This window comes from Cladophialophora immunda (genome assembly GCF_000835495.1).
Source record: "Cladophialophora immunda strain CBS 83496 unplaced genomic scaffold supercont1.3, whole genome shotgun sequence".
In the NCBI taxonomy this organism is placed as follows: Eukaryota; Fungi; Ascomycota; class Eurotiomycetes; order Chaetothyriales; family Herpotrichiellaceae; genus Cladophialophora; species Cladophialophora immunda.
Genome location: NW_015622543.1, coordinates 1,049,720 through 1,069,345, shown reverse-complemented (window position 1 = coordinate 1,069,345; position 19,626 = coordinate 1,049,720). Strand labels below are relative to the sequence as shown.

Below are 19,626 nucleotides of genomic sequence, written 5' to 3'. Positions count from 1 at the left end.
TCCAAAGTGCATTGAACTGGATCTCGTACGGCATGTCCTACTGAGATGTCCGAGCATGGCTGCCGTTCGACTTCAATGTCGAGACCGGCGTCAGGGGTTGGCGACGAGGCTGATCGCGAAATTGCCCATCAATGGCAAAGAGTCCTCGGGAGCTGCGTCCGCAGGAAAATCGTCTGTAGAGGATGCTGAACTTAAACGGGACCTTGTCCACCGATGGGGACCGGTGGGAGAGAGAGAAGTGGGATGGAAGCCGGCCATTGTGGAACTGATCATGTCCCCGCTTCCAGAGCCTTAAGTCGTCGCCTGTTTCGTCTGCCCTGCGCTTCGACTTAGGCCATTGCTTCTTTATCCACGCGCTTTCGAGCCTGCCTCGTTTTCTTAGCTATCAGTTGGCCTGCGATGGCAATGTCGTCAAGGGGTCGGTAATAGCTCTTTCCTTGTGTCCCCTTGCGTAAAAGGGGCTACGTGGTTAGGAATAGGGCCGGTTCATCCCGTGACAATACAACCCCCCCGCTTTTACCTGGCGGCCGCCAACTACGAGTAGTGGATGACGTGAGCTTGGCGGGTCAAATACTCGTACTCGTACATACAACAACGACAAAGACTGTTTGTCTCTTGATACGCACTCCCTCCTAACAACCATCAGCCTTGGTGCTCTCCTGCTTTATTGTCTCGAATTGCGACCCACGTCACCATACTTCCATAAAGCATGAAACCGCCTGCACAACATCCCGAGTCATACGTGGTACTGCCACAAGGGCCACATAAACAAACGGTGATCATCCTCCACGGTTTGGGATCCAATGGTCGAGACTTCGGAACGGCTCTGCTGGAAACAGCACTTCCTGACGGCACTACTTTGCGAGACGCCCTTCCCAATGCCAAATTCGTATTTCCGACTGCCCTTTTCCGCCGTTCCACCATGGCCAAACGTGTGCGGCTGACACAGTGGTTTGACATTGCGAACCTCGAAGAGCCATCGCGGCGAGCGGACTTGCAGGTGGAAGGCCTGGTAGAAACCACCACATTCATCCACAATCTCCTTCAAAGTGAAATGGACGTGGTCGGACCCGCGAACGTTGCTCTGGGGGGCTTGAGTCAAGGCTGCGCTGCCGCGCTGGTCGCGTTGCTGTTGTGGCCAGGACGCGACGTACAGGCTGCTTTCGGCATGAGTGGCTGGCTCCCCTTTCAGGACCTCCTCGTGGCGACAGACCAGCCCGAATCCGAGGATCCGACTGATTCGGTTTTTGAGACGGCCGAGGAAGAACCCATGTCCCCACCAGAACGCGCGATCACGGAACTCAGAGAGATGCTTGATTGGAAGCCAAACCAGGACACCGCGGCCAAGATTCCATCTACACCAATCTTCCTAGGCCACGGGGCTGAGGACCCGAAAATCGCGATACGGCATGGCGAAGATGCCGCAAAGGCACTTTCGTCGCTTGGGATTCAGGTCGAATGGCACAGTTACGATGGCCTAGGGCATTGGTATAGTGCCGAGGAGCTCGCAGATTTACTGCGATTCCTCCGAGAGAGAGGGTTTCATGATTAGCAAGGTGAAAGCGCCTATCGTGAACGCGCACCGTTGACGAACCTTCTCCGAGGCTTTGGTCACCTCGCGTTCTCGAATTCTGGGGGCGGATAGAGATCCAGGCCGTTTGTCTCAAGCTCTCGACGCGGCGCTTGGTGACACGCGGGTGGATTGGCCCGATATGTACGGCTGCAACGTGAACAATGGCTGTACCACCGTGGAGGCGGAAAAAGATTGTCTATCCCGAGCCAGGCTCCCATGTGTCATCTACGGGTGATGGTTGGATCGAGAGCCTTAAGGCCACTGTGACCAGAACCGCGTTCTTAGGAGTCTTTGAGACAAAAGCCGAATTGCATGGTCTTGATCTACAAGTATGTGCTGCGATGTGAACGCCGACTGACGTGTCCACGCGTCCGGTCGAGATGCTCGTTCCGCGCCACAACATTGCCGCCGAGAGCCTACGTTTGGAACAAGGCAGTCAAAAACGAGGCATCTCAGCTAGAACCATGTGCTTCAGGTGGATATGCGGTCCCAGCCCCGTGCCGCTACAACGTGCAGGTGATTATCGGGGGCGTGGTGTGCCGCTGGGGGCCAAACGGTCGCCCCATCATCATCTTCCGAAGCGGAGCCAGGTCATATCTGATTACTGATTACAGGCACTTGGTCGCCGCTGAATACCGAGTGCTTATATAGCCGCTCTCTGATATCAAAAGCCGATCCCAGATGTCGAATATGGCCATTTCATTGTCTGCTATAACACGAGTGCCTTTCTTAGTGCTTCAAGATAGGCCGTATACAGTATTACCTTCGCGGGAGAGAAGCTTCTGCCTATACATTTCCGAGTGTCATCACTGAATATCTTTTCGTAGTCCTGAAGACGGATCTCCTGTCAAGATATGATGTTCAGAGATAAAAAGCAGACACGGTGAGGATGGATTTCATCAGTGGAACATACCTCGAACGAAAAGCATGCAAACCCTAACTGGTATATAGCGAGACACCTGTGAATTTCTAGTACGACAGGACTTTGATGAAAACCGTAGTCTACGCTATGTCGAAGGTCATCTTTAAGCTGGTATAACCGGTCATACATGAGACCAACATCACAGTCGAGTGGTGGAAGCCGTACTGTCTGAGGGTAGAATGTTACTCGCGGGAGCCTGTCTGAGCACTCAATACGAGAACATCATTATCTGCCGCAGGTGTGAATTACTTACCAAAGCTGAAAGTGCTCGTTCCAGTGCTCGCCGGCTTCGCTGCAAAGCCACCGTTGCCGAATCCAACAATTTCATGCTTTGCAGGAGCACCAAACAGACCTCCATCTGTCCCGGCGCCCGAAAAGAATGGTGCACTTGCAGGTTTCGCTGCGTCGGATCCCAAAGTCCCCGAAGACCCAAAAATACTACTTGAAGGGGCTACATTTGACCCAACGCTGGGGTTACCGAATAAATTCGGCTTGATTGACTGCGCCGCCGGTGGGCCGCTGAGACCTCCGAAGAGGGGCTTTGACGAATTCGATGTGTCGGTTGCGGCGGCGTTGGATGGCACTTTCGGCGCAGGTGGGTGAGAATCCTTCGAGTGAGGCACCGGGCTGTTCCAGCAGAGCGAGCTCTTGTCTTCAGCATCTGATATGCCCGACGTCTTGCTGCCGAATCCGACTTTTCCACTCGACAATGGCAGAGGTTTGGGAGTGGCGGCGAGGTCGATTGATGTCGTTTGCGGGTGCCTTGTCCCAGGAGATGCTGCTGGCGCTACACTTTCGAGGACCGTGGTTTTGTTGACGTTAGAAGACTTTGGAGGCAGGGACACGGACTGGCCATCATTTCTTGAACCACTCCGTAGCGACTCCGAGACAGGTCCGGGGGTTGTTCCTCGTGCTCTGTCCAGGTCGAGCCCAAACCCTCGGCTTGCATATCTGCGACAGTTCCGCAACGCCATCTCGAGCGTCTCCAATCGTGCCACCAGCTCGGCTCGTTCCGCGATCATTTCCGGGTTCTCGCCCGCCAGCAGCTGCAACTGATCTTCTGACATCTGCGCCACGGTCTCCGGGGAGAACATTTCCTCGAGCTTCGACAGCAGGCAGGATTCAACCCCGAGCACGACCACGTTTACAATGAACGTCTCAAGGGCGACATTGTAATATGCCCTTGACAGTTGAAGTGCTCTCAATCGTCGATCTTCACCCAGGCTGAAAATTCTGTCATCGCTCGCGGCGTCGCTGTCGTCCTCCGACATATCATCTTCGTTTCGGACCGTTATCAAGCTCACCCGCAGCCGACTCTTCGTCGAGTATAGGAAGGAGCCGGTATGTGGTGCGAACAGTTCCAGAACCTTGTTGTTCAGCCTTTCCCTATGCTCGTGAATCGCGTCATGAAGGACCTCGCGACGGATCAACTTCCCTACCGGTGCCGCGACCGGGCAGATTGAGTCGACAGCCTTGCGCAAGAAGATATCGACCGCATGGCATACGGCTTCAGTATACTCGGTCGAGAGTTGAGGCCATTTCTGGGACTGCTCCTTGAACACTTCCGCCACCGAGCGTGGGTTGAAGAGGATGGGCAATTCCGGACCCCGACAGCCTTCCATGAGCCTCTCAACCTTATCCAGAGCCTCGGCCATGGTGATGCGCTGAGGCTCGTCGGGCGCAGTTGAACGGGTCGACGCATCGTCCACGACTTCAAATGCGTGGCCCCGGGTGCGCATCGCATGTTCAAAGTCGTCGGTAAGAGCCATGGTGGTTGCGCGCAGCCTTTTGCCGTCGTCAGGGCCGGCAAAAAAGGAGTCGGAATAGTCGCCATTCAGGGCGTCTCGGACGATCTGCGCGTAGCGTCTGCTTATCCGGATGAGATATTGCCTCTGCTCGTCTTTCGTTGCTCGATGAGGCCCGAGCTCCTGGAGGGACAGCTTCACCGACGTAATTTTGCCCTCCAAGGACTTGATGAGCTCGGGTAATTCATGCAGGATGTGCTCTTCCAGGTATTCACACAGGACGTCTCTCAACGATTTCGTCCCCAGCCTCTTTCTGTTGAAGCCGTACCATGGGTCCTGAAAGAACAATTCGGTCTCGATTCGATCTCGGTTGGCCCCTGTCTGCCGTTCGCCGTCAGTAAGACACCTCACGATTTGCCAATCGCGTTTGAATTTGAACGTGGCGTGTTGGTTCCCTGCAAGCTCTAGGATCGTGGGAGTTAGTCTGGCTTTATCCGGGCGTTGCAGGATATCTGGCTTGGTGATAACCCCTATGGTCCGCTCGCCAGCGGGATCGAACTTGCGGCATAGTGTCAGAATCCCTTGTTTTTCAATGGGGTTCTCGGCAGAGACGATCGCCATGATCAAACTCTCCTTCTGCCTGAGATACCCCTCAACAAGGCCTTGAACGTTGACGATGTCGTCTGAGCTCGGGGCAGAATGGATGAGGCCGGGCAAGTCCACGAGAGTGAGATTTGGCAGCTGTGGACCTTGCAGACTCAAATGTAATATATCCCGACCGATTCCTCCGGCCTCGCCAAGTCCCATCGCTTCCTGGGCTTCTCGCAAGACGTCCGGGATCTCATCGAGGCTCGCTGTGATCTGCTTTTCGAATGACATAATACGGGCTCGATGTTCGTCGGAAGATCCAGATCTAGGTTTGATAAATGCCCACCCTGATACTGTCTGACTCGAGGAACGATGTCGTAGGGCAATCTCCGTGGCACATCTTGTGCACATGGTGCTGTCAACCGGGAATGGAATGCCCGAGAGTGCTTCCAGGACGGAAGATTTGCCGCTACTTGTGTCACCACATACGACAATCTTTGGCACGTTGTTGAGGCCAACGCGGCGAAATTTGTCGATGTCATCGAGGAGCTCTAGTCGGTCAGGGGATTGGAATAGAGGGATGGCACTTTTGCTGATGTCGATCGCCATGGTAGTCAGGCGTCTGGGTTTGAGTCACGTCAGACAAGAGAATGGCAGCATGCCGCTGAATGAAGGGCATGATATAGATCATTGCAGCGCAAAGACGAGGATTCCCGCCAGCGGCTGGCGTGGAAACAGGAGGATGCAACTTTGTGGCGTTGGTGGCTGGTTTCACCTTTCTAGTGCCTCGCCTAGGTCACAGTCGCAGTGTAGGCGAAATAGGGCAATCTTCGATGCTCCAGCTTGAAGTTGAAACAGCCGACATAGCCGTAAGAGGTCTCGAACGGGCCAGGGTAGGTGGAGCAACGGAAGGATTTATCATCCAGACAGTGAGTTGTCATTCATTGAACAAGTGTACCTTGTGGTAGCTATCAACACGCCGTTCGACCCCTTAAAGGGCACGGGCACTGGGGCCAGGAAGGCTGGTGTTCGTTCTCTCAGAGCCTGGTTAGTTAGGCCCCAAGTAGTTCGAGTAGTCGTAGCCCCATGAGCCTAAGCGCTCGGGGCGCCGGCAAGAATGATCCTAAGCACACCCCTGGACCTTGCTAATTTGGCCGTTCGAGCTTTGGGGGGCCGGGACAGCGATGTGGTTGGTAGCATACAGAACTCAGCTCTCGGCTTCCCAGACCGTTTGCAAGGCAGAAACAGTCTTCATGGGAAGTATCGTTGCTTAGCCGACAGGGCAGATTCCCCGAAAGGCCCCGCTGAGGCTAACATCACGAAGAGGGCTGCGCTTTAACGGGTGTAAATGGAGTTGACCTACTCCGTACTGTACATACTCGGAAGTCACAGCCCCAATCCTCTCGATCCCTTGGTCCATCGATACAACGACAACACCCTGCGCCGTACACGGCTCTCTTCCGCATTGGTAGCCCTCGCACTTCTGACGCTATACAGCGTTGAACGCAGGACTTTGCGGAACCTTTTCTGTCAAAGCGTCAGTTGACAGGGCCAGGCGCTCGATCTTTCGATGGTTAGTGGCCTGAAGCCATCTGCTCACCTGGAACTCGGTGCTCAGCGTCACTACACAGACTTCATGAGCCCTGATAATCGTCTCGCAGGCCTTTTCGACCGACTCATTCGCCCCGAGTTGCGGCATCCGGTCGGCAAACAGCAACAAGATGAAGCTCCCATGGAGAAGGTAGATGCCGAATAGGTACGGCATGAAAGTGAGCTCGGGATCACATTTGAGGATTTGAGAGACAGCCTCGGAAGCTGCGATGGCGTGCGATGCACATTTCATAAACGGCACGGACGTGATCCATCCGTCCTCGTTCTCCAGCATGGACACGGCGTCCCATTTACCGTACAGCAGGACATGGAGTACATGTAAGATGAAGGTGCTGTAGGACGTGACCAGTTGCGCCAATGCACGGCTTTTGGGTCGTCGTCCTGTCGGCGTCCCCACGGCGTGGTTGAGAGGACTTTCTTGGAATCCCGAAGTCGGCGTGAGGAACTCGCTTGCCGGGATCGCACCGTTCAGTTCTTCTGTGTCGTATCGGCTCTCGAGATCACCGATGCTCTGGGCGCAATTCGCAAACAGCTCCTCCACCATGGAGATGGAGTTCTGGTCATCGAGAGTTCCGAAGCGAGGGTGATATCGACGGTGGTGGATATGAATGACGTCTCCCATGATGGCCATTAGAGGCAAGAAATATTCGAAAAAGCTTGTTCCCGTCACCAGAACAGGTGGTCCATGAGATCTCTCGGTGATAAGCTCGCTGGGGACAGTCTCGAAATTCTCCCATACGTCGTCGGGTAGCGGAGTGTACACATCGCACTCGTCGTCTGAAATGTTAGGTGTACCATTAAAAGCCAACGCCAAGTGTCGATCCAAGCAGAATAGAAGCCAGAACACACGTCGTCGTTCTTCCTGAGCTTCCAGAGCAGCATAGCACCGGCCCTCGATTTTGTTTCCCAGGCAAGTGTGTGATGGTGTCGGGCACCCTGAGCCATACTTGCTCTCGTTGGCATCTACTCGGTTCAGCCCCAGAGCCTGCGAGAGTCTGACGGCCTTGCTCCACCATGGGTAGCAGTCTGTTTTGAAATCTCCCCCTGAGATCACGATACACATCAGGATGAAAGTCAGGACGTCATCGATCGAAGAAGGTGGCGGATCCGCTTGTCGCTCTTCGGCATATTTCAGGTCTTTGATGGGTGCACCGTAGGAGAAAGAGCTATGCTGTAGAAGACGACCCCCTGCTCCATTGATTCAGTTTCCAAGGCGCTCTCCTTTACATATTCGACCACTCACCAGGGCTTCTTTGCCAGTGATCACGATCTCTATCGTGAACCAGAGACGTAGACAATTTCCGGAGTGCCTCGCAAACCCTTGATCTCTCCCCTGGAAGCAATAGTAGCGGGATGTCTGCTGTTTGAGCGCTCACCCATAGCATTGTAGTCAACAGTGCTGGAGTAGTCTCTCGGGGCCTAGTTGGATGGAGGAGAGAATGCTTCCTCAGCACATGTGTCAATACGTACGGGGATGCAGATCTGAAAAGAGAGCTTCCCGGTTGCGCAAAGTAAAAGTCGAGTAAGTCACACGCATCCTCAGGGCTGATCACGTTGTCGAGCAAAGGCCAAACGGACTTCAGGCATAGGTATGGTCGAGAGGATGACGATCCTGCTTGCGCATGTTGTCCAGAATGACCTTCCGCCAGAAAGCCGTTGTTCAGCTGTGCAGTATCGAAAGATCCGGGTCTTGGCCTATGCGGAGAGATTTGAGGAAGGCCAGTGTCAGATAGTTCAGAGAGCGCCTGTGCCGCATTATCGGCTGGGTGCGAGAAGCTGAAAGCAGAAATATCATGGTCCAAACCGAGCCTGATTGAACCTCTGTGCTGAGGGATGACCTCGTTGAATTGATCATCACTGGATGATCTTCCTTCAAGAAGATGCAATCCCGAGGGCTGGAGCTCATTCCCCGTCAAAGCATGGTCTGTCTCACCAAGACAGGAAATGGTTTCAACGATAACCCCAGAGGACGCTGGGGCTTGGGGAGATAGTTGTGTCCTGCTATCCTCCGGTGCCTGTCCCGCGTTCTGAGGTTTTGGCCTGCGGCCGCGTCTCCTCAAGCCACGATCATATTGACATGAATAGCCGTATTCTGTTCGATCAAAGAGCCGTTCTCAGCACTGAGTACCCGAAACAGCGAGTTCTGCAAATTCCTGGCAAAGACAACGCGAATTTACCTTCACATCGCCGGCTAAAACAACATGAGCTTCCCGAATATCACCATGGTTCATTCGAGGTAGTGCTTACCACGGACATTCACCATCACAACGGACCTTGGAGCTGCTGCACTTGTCGCATGCACGCTTGGTCCTGATTCGAAGACGAGCATCTGATTGTGAGAAATGACCTTCGGCTTGTAGAACCATCTCCACAAGACCTTGCTGTTCGAGCCACCTGGGAAATTTCTCGAAGATAGAGAAGGTCGTTCACACGGCATAATACACAGTTGATTGCCTTGATCCGTCGGGTAAATCCTCGGCCTTCAGCCAAATAGGAGAAGAACCGATGTGATAGTGGATAGACCGGCCGAGTGCCTCACTCCAGGGAAATTTGCGGGGACTTAGCCGATTTCCCCGCGACATCTCGGGGAATTACAGAGGATTGCGGGGGAAAGCGACGTTGGATTATGAAGAATTTGGAGGTTTCCGTGAAATCCATCACTACCCGCACACTGACTGGTGTGGGAATCAGTTACAGCAACGGGGACCGGACTCAATAGGCTGTAGTCTCCCGTCTAAGCTCGCAGAGGTCGAGTGCCCAAGCACCAGCTGCAGGAGTCAAGGACCAGAACGAGGACACCAAGTGCCTCTCGCGGTGCCAATTGCAGGCCCGGCTTCGTGTTCTCCTGGTGCCTTCCCTCGCGCCGTGCTTGCCGATACCAAAGAGAGACACAGTTGGTTCTAACCCGTACTCTCAATCAGAATATAAATCGTTGAGACTTCTGTGACCACTATTGGTAATTTGGAACCCTGTTCGTTCAAGAATTCCCGTTGATTGACCAGCCAGGTCTAAGAATAAGTTCTCATGTCTATTGCTGGATAGCTACTATTTTGGAGCTGGGCCAGCACTTTGCAGTCGCAACACCGTTTGAAATTCCTAGGCTCGAGGAGATGACCTTACCGTCCTTCTGAGCCTGGATCTGGATTCTGGGCTTCGGCGACCCAAAAAACTCGTAGTCAAGCCAACGCCCCAGGATCTTTCTAACTCCCTCATAAAGAGGTTTGTCTCGTCCAACTGCCTCCTCATCAAGATCCCCATATTGAAAGAGCAAATCCCCAGAGGGTTCTATTGCTGAATTCGAGGTGGTGGCAATAGACTTCTGGAGGATTTGTTTGGCCGCCCGTACGTTCTCCTCCAGGTCGGATTCAGAGATAATTCCGGTAATGGTAGTGACGTTGAAGCCAGTCCGGCATGCTCTTTGAGCTCGAGAGATTGAAAACCGCAAGGCCACAGAAGCCAAATTATCGCTTTCGTCCTCGACCCATTCTGCGGCCTTCTGGCACACAGCTCGCAGCTCCAGGGGCGCAGGATGCCAATTTCCCAAGGCGCCGACAGGAACACCGCCGCTTCTGAGCAGTCCAATCCCGAGCGGACTCGAGTTGCAGACAGCTTTAACACCTGCTATTCGAAAGGCGTCTAAGCCCCCTTGCTCAAGCCGGGTATTCTGTAGCGTGAGTTGACCCCAGATCTGCACAATGTCGATGGCACGACCGGAATTTGCACGAGCCCGCGACGCGACTGCCTCAAGGATGTTGATGTCAGCGCCTGAAATCCCCACGCAGCGAACAACACCTGAATTGGATAGTTCATAAAGGGTTTCCACAGCCTGGAGAGCCTCCTCGAGACTGACAAACTCAATATCGTGACAGAACACCACGTCCAGATAGCTCGTGTCAAACCGTTGCAGTGACCGTGCCACGGACTTTCGAATCCACTCAGGTGAATAGTCAAAATAGTCCTCCCGTATTCTTCCAACCTTGGTCATCAGAACATAGTCGCTTCTTTTGTATGAGGATGTAATCTCAGGATGGCGCAAAGCAGCACCGATCAACTGTTCGGAGGGTTCATAGTAGGGTGAGGTATCGATGGTTCTGAGACCTAGATCAAAGGCTCGTTTGATAATGCGGCGAACTGGTAGAGATTCTGGCTGAGGATGGAGCTGATAACTGAACCCAGCTCCTCCCATAACCAACGGCATGAGCCTCTTGAGTGTATCGTCTGGCGCGCAGACAGAGGCTTCCATCGAGGGCACGGAGATCTGTGTCGTGCTTGCAGGTTGAGATACAAGAGGAGATGCACTTGTAGGCGTCTAGGGCCCACAGCAGAAAGTCGCCTTTGCAGGCCGTACCCGTGTCACTTCTCGAGATCTCTCTAGCACATTTTCTGTTTGGCTCAACAGGAACAAGTTGAACACGGCGAAACACCTTCGCGCCGAATTTACATCTTCGTCCATTACGTATGCGGCATGTGTTTTGAACCAGCCCATGCGAAGAGAGACGCTGGCGGCAGAATTGTTGCATTGTACGAATGCGGAGAAAGTGGCAGCAACCAAATCATCTCCACCACATGGAGTCTTTTGGCCGTCGGATATTATCGTCGGCTTCTAGTTCTATTCTCTTAAAATTTCCCGCCGGCTATGGAAGCATGGTCTTTTCGGCATTGCGGGTAAATCACCGAAGTCACGGCTGTTCCTTGAATACGGAACTTCTGACCCAGGCTAAAATCGCAATTAGCAACAAAACCACACGACCACCCGTAGCCCCGAGATAGTGGTATACGCACCTCTTAGTCAGTTTTGTCACGAAGGGATTCAAATGCCGGAGATGGGCGAAAGAAGCGTCGACCGCAAATACCTGCCTCGTTACTTACTCCACGAGCCACGTGCCTCATCAAAACATAGGGGAAATGCTGCATTCAACTTATGACGCCAGCCGTGTCGATTGCTAGGTATAGAGTTCGCTGTATACAGCCGCACGTCAAGCTACTATAACGAAAAGACCCGTCGCTTCGTTCCTTCGGATACAGCTCCGCCTTATTACAGTATTGTGCCGAGTTCGTGATACAGCAGAGTTGGCCCCTACCGCCTCTATTTCCCGTGTTTGTGTGTTTGGCATGAACTTTCTTGAGGACCGGTCCGGAAAACGCCCGCAGCACCAGCAGTATGCCGCTCAGCTCAAAGTGCGGGGCCCCGCCACACCACGAGCCTGTATCACCACGAGTGTCTCTCCACCGTTCAAGTTCCGATGGAGCGATGAGGCCATGACAAAATAAAACCGAGCCCCGACAGCTCTTCTAGATGGGGTCCCGGCATATAAAAGGGTCCCTTTCACCGGGGAAACCAGAGATAAGCGTCCTCATTGACCCTCAGACAACCTCCAAACTATTCGGTCTTGCAGGCAGTGTGCCTCAGCCCCTGCAGATATGGAAGAGAACAAGAATGCCGTCCACAATGTTGAGGACGTTGAGAAAGTTGCAACGCAGGACAGCCATCAGCGAGTCATCACCGTCGAGGACAAGAACGCGCAGTTGGTCGCCAAAGTCGATCAATCGCTGATCGACATCGCCGCCGAAGCCACCGACTTGGAGCATAAGCTGAGCGTCACCGAGGCTCTGAAGATCTACTGGAAAGGAGTTGTGTACACTACCATCATCACTCTGACCATCATCATGCGCGTGTACGACATTGTCATCATCAACAGTTTCTTTGCATTACCTGCCTTTCGGGACAAGTTTGGCTACGATGTCCCCGGCAGTGGCAAACAGATCCCAGCCAGCTGGCAAGCTGCTCTAGGCAATGCTAGCTTGGTTGGACAGGTCATTGGCGCCTTCACAGTGGCATACCCGATGGAATATTTCGGCCGGCGCTGGACTCTGATCTTCTCGCTGATTGGAACTGCGGGCTTCACCTTCATGCAATTCTTCGCACCCTCGATTCAGGTCCTAACCGCATCGGAGTACCTTTCCGGGGTGATCTGGGGCTTCTATCAAGTTCTGATTCCCACCTACTCCTCTGAGCTGCTGCCGACAACGCTCAGACCCTACCTCGCTGGCTATATCAACCTGGCTTACGCCATAGGGAACCTGATCCTGAATGGCGTCACTGCCAGCTTCGATACCTGGACTACGGACTGGGGATACAGAATACCATTCGCCCTTCAGTGGATTTGGCCAGCCATTATTCTACCGTCCCTGTTCTTTACTCCCGAGTCACCGTGGTGGTTGGTGCGCAAGGGGCGGATAGAAGACGCGGAGAAGGCTCTCCGACGCCTCAGCAGCGACTCGCCCAAAATTGACACCCAAAGAACCCTGGCCATGATGCAGAAGACTATTCTATATGAGAAGCACGTTGAGAAGGATTCTAGCATTTGGCAATGTTTCAAGGGCGCCAGTCTTCGACGCACAGAGATCGTCATCATGATTTTCTTTTGTCAGGACTTTGCTGGATTTGCCACCAACACCACATACTTTTTCGAACAGCTCAACGTGACCACTCAACAAGCATTTGACATTGCTATCGGGAATAGCGCCCTCGGCCTTGTCTGCGCTGCTCTATCCGCATTCCTGCTCAGATACTTCGGTCGTCGAAATGTTTTCGTCATTGGTATGGGTCTCATTGTCATCTTTGAGTGGTTGGTCGCCATCCTCGCGTGCGCCCCCAACTACCACAACAGACCTGCCGTGTCCGGGGCACAAGTCGCTATTACCATGATATGCACCATCGCGTTGCAACTCACCATCGGGCCGCTCACGTACACCATCCTCACCGAGGTGCCTTCGGCGAAACTGCGAGCAAAGACCGTGGGCATTGCTATTGCTGTCGACGCTTGTTGTGGTATCGTTACCAGCACAGCCAACCCGTACCTCATAAACCCGGGGGAAGCAAATCTTGCCGGAAAGAGCAATTTCGTGTGGGGTTCACTTTCGATCATCAGCTTCCTCTGGTGCTTCTTCAGGCTCCCTGAAACGAAGCACAGGACTGTGGAAGAAATCGACTACATGTTCGAACATCGGGTCAAGACGCGGGACTTCAAGAGGTACCAGATTGACGAAGACGCGCTGAAGAACGATCTGGTGGAGTAGCAGGCTTGAGTTCCCATTCCCGATCCATAAGGCCTAAGCATGTGGATATGGTGCAGCGTGGTTTTCGATACCGTGTCGATAAGCATGATACAATACATAGTATGAATCGGAAAGTATTAATTAGTATTGTAGTAATACTCTTGGGATTCTTGTACGCCAAGACCTAGTCACGCGGATATTAAAAGCCAAAACTTTTCGCCCCCAAAATCCTTTCCTCGTACCAATCACAACCACTACTGCCACCACAGCCACCACTGCCACCGCCAATTGTACGTGCTCAGTCCCTGATCAACAGACGCTTGTGCTAACTTTATTGCGTTAGTGTTACAATGCCACAGTGCGATCCTTTCATCTCCCTCTTTCAACAGCGCACGATATTGACACAAAGAGTAGGAACAACGATCGATTGGCTGTCGTCCGCTGGGATGTGGCCCAGGCCGCTGCCGCCCTTGCTACTGCGGCTTTAGCCGTACAGCGAGTACCGCTTTTACTTGTGGGCGGGCAGGAGTTGGCTCCGTACGCTCACAGCCTCCAAAGCCGTAGGGCTCTGGCTTTGCCAGGTATTGATGTAGCCTATGTCTATGGCTATATCACACCTAGGCAGCTCGGGTCCCATCGGCCCTCCTACATCAATGCCGTGTTGATTCAATCACGCGGCGTACGATCAGTTCAGCACTGCAACCAGTGTGTGAACCGTCTGACGCCTTTTCCAGAGTGTCGCCAACTTCCAGGACACTTTGGGGGGGCCTGTGCTAATTGCAAATGGCGTGATCATGCGTCACGTTGTTCATTAGCTACGGACGACAATAATACGGAGGGGGTTGTGGAATTGTCGTCGGACGATGAGGACGACGATGACCTTCAAATTGTTCCAACTGGGGCTTCGGCCCAAAATCCAATTCAGCTTTAGGTACGTACGAGATTTCTTTTTGTTTCCCTATGCGAGCACAAGCACAAGCACAAGTACATATCGTACATACCTAGTCGCCTGGGGTTGTCGGCGACACCTACCGTGACTTGTGCCTCTACGTGGCGGATAGGACAAGTAGTCGAAAGACGAAACTAAACAAGTCAAATCGTACGTTATAATCTTAATGAATATCGACTAAGATTCCACTACGTTTCTAATGTTTCAAACACTCTATATACTCAAGACTTTCTACCCCTAATTGTGCCCTTTCGGACATGGTCATGGGAATCTGATAAAGTTCCTCTTGCAGAGTCGAGGAACTACGACATTGCTACAGGAGCTTTTTGGCACGTCGTTGGGGGGAATTGCCAGGCGTCCGAAAATGTCATGGGAGACTGGATTGAATTACCCGACGGTTGTATATCTGCTGGATGATACTCTGGGAGATATGAGGAGCTTGGTGGTAGAGTGCGCGGGTGCGAGGCTTGGATCTCATTTCGTTCGGACTCGTCGAGACCCCCCTTCCTGACCCCATCGGTCATTATTCCTCAGCACACGCCACACCGCGAGCATTCAGCCGGCCGCAGTCGGGTGCTAGGCTACTGACATTTATTGAAGAGCCGGACTGGAACTCGGAGAGAAGATACGACGAAGACCCTCCTCTCTATATCTGCTACTCCATTGAGTGGAAGGTGACAGCGAGACTGGGAACACTGAACCATAGGAAGGTTTCGAACGATATGGAGCTGAACGTAGTGCTGGCGCCAGGCCGGCACTGGGAACGCTGCTTACAAGCGCGTCTCGCAGATCTGGGCGGACAAAAGTTTGCGGAAAACCCTAACACGCGCCCTGACGACCCTGAGGTTGTCGTGTCGATGACAGGACGAACACAGCAAAAGCTCACTAAACGCTTCCCCGGAATCGACATTGACTGGTTAATCGTGCAAACACAGCCCGAGGCCTGGAGCCCATATTTACACAGCGGTAAGAAGCTGCGCGTTAATCTCCCGTTTAACTATGTCCAGGTAGGTGTCCTAGCAGCTGACGTGGGCGGAAAGAGAGGAGATAAGCGAGGACGAGTGTCGACCACTCAGCGAATGCGTAGCGAAATGGATTTGCGGCTTGATGCAGAACAGGCGACTTCTGGGCAACCGTCGATTGACAGAAAGTGTACGGGCTCTTCCGCTGCCCTGGCTCGCCGTGCCCGTTAGGCCCCCACTGCTGGATTGACCCGGTGGGGAACAAACATTATAGACTACTGACTCCCATCTTGAAGAACCGGTAAGATATGATACCATTGCCCGCCCTGGAAGCGGGCATGTTGAACGGGGGTCAGCCCCAGAGGAGACCATCCTGTTCGTCGATACCCCACTGTGTTATTGCAGCCGGTCTCATCCACATACATGACTCGGTCGTCTTCAAAGGAAGCCAGGTCATGCAAGTACATGTCACGTAGGTCTACACACTGTTCCTTAGCTATTCGATGAGCCACCGTTTTTGACCATCCTGCCTTGTCCAGAGCCCTGCTAACGGTAGCGGCCGACAAAAGTTCGTCAAATCGATCCCAAAGGAAGACAACCATTTCATCCTGCCGTAGACAGGGCTTTGGCGAAGAAGGTCTAGGAGGGCATCGAGCATCGGTATAGACATGGATCGAGGGCGTCCTCCACGGCCATTGTATGGGACTTTTGGGCTGCCGAAGCGACGGTAGTTCGTTCGCAAGGTGCTGATCGTCCGAGAACTGCGCCTAGCTACTCCGGCTATTTCGCCGCCTGTTAGCGTGCCTTCCTCAGTCATGCTTGGAATAATCACATGCTGCGAGTTTGCAAGATTCGGTGCCATGATGGGCATCCACGCAGGGCGCAGGACAGGGCATCCCGTATTCAATGCATTCGCTGTTTACCGCGTCGCGTCCCACTGAAATAAACGCCAAGACTGAACTGATCACGTGATCAAGCATTTCGAAAAGGTCACGTGATCGAGCATTTCGAAAAAGTCACGTTACCTACGGCGGGGCCTACACTTGCGCGTGCACCTGCGCCTGCATCGTTCAGCCAGCGCATAGACGCAACACTTCGCTGGCGTTTCAGCCTCACTTCACCAAGGCAGACAACTCGATTTGAATTCTTTGATGTCTCCCCATATACGCGAACTTCACCCTTCCTCTCCTATACCACCAGAAAGGCCATCATGGCTCCATCGAAACCGGGTGGGAAGCGCCATAAGCTGCATCAATGGCTGTCCTCCCATGGTTCCACTTCCAGCAGTAGCCAAACTCTACTGCCGTCCACACCTGTGACCCCGCAGTCTACGACATCGACTACGTTGACCACGGCGGCGCACGATTTCCACAATAGAGTGTTTTCCTTTCTCTCCCAGCAGGATCGAGATACTATCCGACAACATAGTGTGACGAACGCGATTCACGTCGATGAAATCGTTCAGCAGACCCTTACGGTAGCAAGACAGACGCAGACGATATGTCAATCGAAAAGATGGGCCGTTGCTTTCCGCGGCCGTACGGTTGTCCTGCGAGAGAAGGCGGATAATATTGTAGAATGGTTAGATCGGTTCAAGCAAGTCGGAGATATTGTCTCCAATGTCGACCCGGTGCACGTCGGACTTCCGTGGGCGGGCATTCGTCTTCTTCTTGAGGTGAGCGTTGCCGGACAAGTGACCATCGTTTACAGGACGCATATAGTGTCAATGACTCTTATACTGATGGTGAGTAGGCAGCCGTCTCCGAACATGGTCAAATGGAAGCTCTCGTCCTCGGCCTCGAAATGACTCTGTACCTGTCAAAGCGACTCGAAGTGTACATGACTTATCTCACTGCGATTCCCCCCGGTCAGGCACGCGCGAATTTCGAATCTTGCTTAGTTGAGTTTCACGCCTTAGTATTGAGATTCTTAGCAAGGGCGATCCGGATCTATCAAAAAGGTAGCTTTGCTCGGGGGTTTGACGCATTCTTGCGGGTGGAAGATGTGTCCACCTTTGAGGATGAGTGCAACAAGTTGGCTAATCGAGCAGAGACGGAGGCGCGCAACTGTGATCGGCAAAACCTGGGCATGATTCAGAAACAATTGGAAGACCTGCGTATCATCCACAGTAGTGTCCAGCAACTACAGGCTAAAGTCGACCTCAGTAAACTCCCGGTCGCTACGGGTGCGGCGTTCAATTCTTATCAGGACGAACTCGATGCTCGATGCCATCCAGATACGCGTGTCGATATACTAAGGGGCATCTACACCTGGGCCGATGATATCAACGCCGAAACGATTTTTTGGATCAACGGTATGGCCGGCACGGGCAAATCGACGATATCTCGAACGGTGGCACAAACCTTTTCCGGTCGGGGTCAGCTGGGGGCCAGTTTCTTCTTCAAGCGAGGAGAGCCTGATCGGGAGAATGCTAGGCTTTTCTACCCCACCATTGCTCACGAACTTGTCTGTCAGATCCCAGGATTAAGCCCTTTTGTCCAGAAAGCGGTCGAAGACGATCCCCGCATTGCGGATCGGGCGCTGAAGGAACAGTTCGAGAAGCTAGTCTTTCAGCCTTTGACTCATATTAGCCCCATCCAGACAGCGTTTGTCCTAGTGATCGACGCCCTCGATGAATGTAGCCGGGAAGGAGATATACGCATCATCATCTCTCAACTAGCTCGCACGCGTGAGCTGAACACGATTCGCTTTCGTGTCTTCCTCACCAGCCGGCCCGAGCTTTCAATTCGGCTCGGCTTTGCGCGAATCAACACCAGCACGCATCGAGACATTGTTCTGCAAGATATTCCGCCCGCGACGATTGAGCACGACGTTTCCGTCTACCTGAGAGACGAGTTTGCCCGCATTCGAGGTGACCATGGAATTGATCTACCGTCTAGTCAGTTCTTCGCTCCAGATTGGCCAGGCACGCAGGCGTTGAATACTTTGACTCAATTGGCGGTGCCTCTTTTCATCGTCGCAGCGACGATCTGCCGATTTGTCGGTGAATTGAAAGGTAGTCCCAATCCACTGAAACGGCTCTCTCAAATTCTCAATCAACCTATCGGACAGAAGCCACAGCTAGAACTCACGTACCTCCCCATAATCAGTCAGATACTAGTGGGAGACGAGGATGCCAAAGAGAAGGAAGAGCGCTGGGACGATTTTCGTCGGATTATCGGCTCGATCGTCCTGCTTGCTGATCCCTTATCCGCTACATCATTGGCCAGATTGCTCGACGTGCAGATGATGGAAGTTGACTGCCAGTTACGCTCTCTCCACTCCGTTCTCTGGATTCGCGATTATGACGCCCCAATTCACCTACTTCATCTCTCCTTTCGAGAATTCTTGACGAAGAAAGTTCCCTCGGATACTGGCCGACCATTTCAGATTGACGAATGCGACTCACACGGATATTTAGCCGACAAGTGCCTTGCGCTGCTCAAGAGTTCAACTGGCTTACGGAAGGATATCTGTCAGTTGGGCGATCCTGGATCGCTTCGGACAGAGATTGATGCTGCACTCATCAAACGCTGTATTCCCCAGCATCTCCAATACGCATGCCGCTATTGGGTCTATCACGCTAAGCAGAGTGGACACAGAATTCGTGACAAGGGCGACATTGATCGATTTCTCCAACAGCATTTTTTCCACTGGCTCGAATGCTTGAGTCTCCTCGGTAGAATCTCGGACAGTATCAGGTTGATTGACACATTACAATCACTCGTGGCCGAAAATAATAGCGAAATATCTGCCTTCCTCGAGGATGCGCGACGATTCGTGCTCACCTTCCACTTTATTCTCTCGCACGCGCCGCTACAAGTGTACGGAAGTGGTTGGCATTTCAGCCCTTTACAAAGCAGAGTTCGATCCTTTTGCAAAGAGCAAAGACTAGAAAACATCGAAGTACGGGGCGGGCTGCCAGAGCAATGGAGTGCATGCCTACAGACGCTCGAGGGGCACTCTAGCTGGGTCAATAACGTGGTGTTCTCGCCCGATGGGTCGCGTGTGGCGTCGGGCTCCTACGACAAGACCGTACGAGTGTGGGATGTACAGACGGGCGAGTGCCAACGTACGCTCGAGGGGCACTCCCGCTCGGTCAATAACGTGGTGTTCTCGCCCGATGGGTCGCGCGTGGCGTCAGGCTCCGACGACGAGACCGTACGAGTGTGGGATGTACAGACGGGCGAGTGCCAACGTACGCTCGAGGGGCACTC

General features: G+C 53.1%; 5 protein-coding genes across 5 annotated transcripts in view; 3 read left to right on the top strand and 2 right to left on the bottom strand.

Moving 5' to 3' along the window:
• Positions 1-709: 709 nt before the first annotated feature.
• PV07_04935 (uncharacterized protein) lies at positions 710-1,577 on the top strand (the record flags this gene model as incomplete). Its single annotated transcript, XM_016391792.1, has 1 exon — positions 710-1,577. One exon carries the CDS (start codon positions 710-712, stop codon positions 1,550-1,552), a length of 843 nt encoding a protein of 280 aa, XP_016249311.1. The 3' UTR covers positions 1,553-1,577.
• Positions 1,578-2,248: 671 nt separating this feature from the next.
• Positions 2,249-5,461, bottom strand: PV07_04934 (uncharacterized protein). Its single transcript, XM_016391791.1, has 3 exons — positions 2,749-5,461; positions 2,487-2,691; positions 2,249-2,417 (listed from the first exon to the last, which is right to left on the bottom strand). Exons 1-2 carry the CDS (start codon positions 5,435-5,437, stop codon positions 2,678-2,680), a joined length of 2,703 nt encoding a protein of 900 aa, XP_016249310.1. The 5' UTR covers positions 5,438-5,461; the 3' UTR covers positions 2,249-2,417; positions 2,487-2,677.
• An 856-nt stretch (positions 5,462-6,317) lies between these two features.
• On the bottom strand, positions 6,318-10,682 carry PV07_04933 (uncharacterized protein; the record flags this gene model as incomplete). The annotated part of the gene is made up of 2 exons (XM_016391790.1): positions 6,318-7,627; positions 9,560-10,682. 2 exons carry the CDS (start codon positions 10,680-10,682, stop codon positions 6,318-6,320), a joined length of 2,433 nt encoding a protein of 810 aa, XP_016249309.1.
• A 4,129-nt stretch (positions 10,683-14,811) lies between these two features.
• PV07_04932 (uncharacterized protein) lies at positions 14,812-15,640 on the top strand (the record flags this gene model as incomplete). The annotated part of the gene is made up of 3 exons (XM_016391789.1): positions 14,812-14,905; positions 14,982-15,427; positions 15,455-15,640. The coding sequence occupies 3 exons, from the start codon at positions 14,812-14,814 to the stop codon at positions 15,638-15,640; spliced, it is 726 nt and encodes a 241-aa protein (XP_016249308.1).
• A 979-nt stretch (positions 15,641-16,619) lies between these two features.
• PV07_04931 (uncharacterized protein) overlaps positions 16,620-19,626 on the top strand; it is a gene marked incomplete at both ends in the record, with an annotated part of 4,977 nt that continues 1,970 nt past the window's right edge. Inside the window, 2 exons of the mRNA XM_016391788.1 lie at positions 16,620-17,084; positions 17,162-19,570. Coding sequence (XP_016249307.1) covers positions 16,620-17,084; positions 17,162-19,570 — 2,874 coding nt within the window. The remainder of the gene's footprint in view (positions 17,085-17,161; positions 19,571-19,626) is intronic.

Coding starts and splice junctions, on each gene's coding strand:
- PV07_04934 (XM_016391791.1), bottom strand. CDS start 5,437: ATGGCGATCGACATCAGCAAAAGTGCCATCCCTCTATTCCAATCCCCT.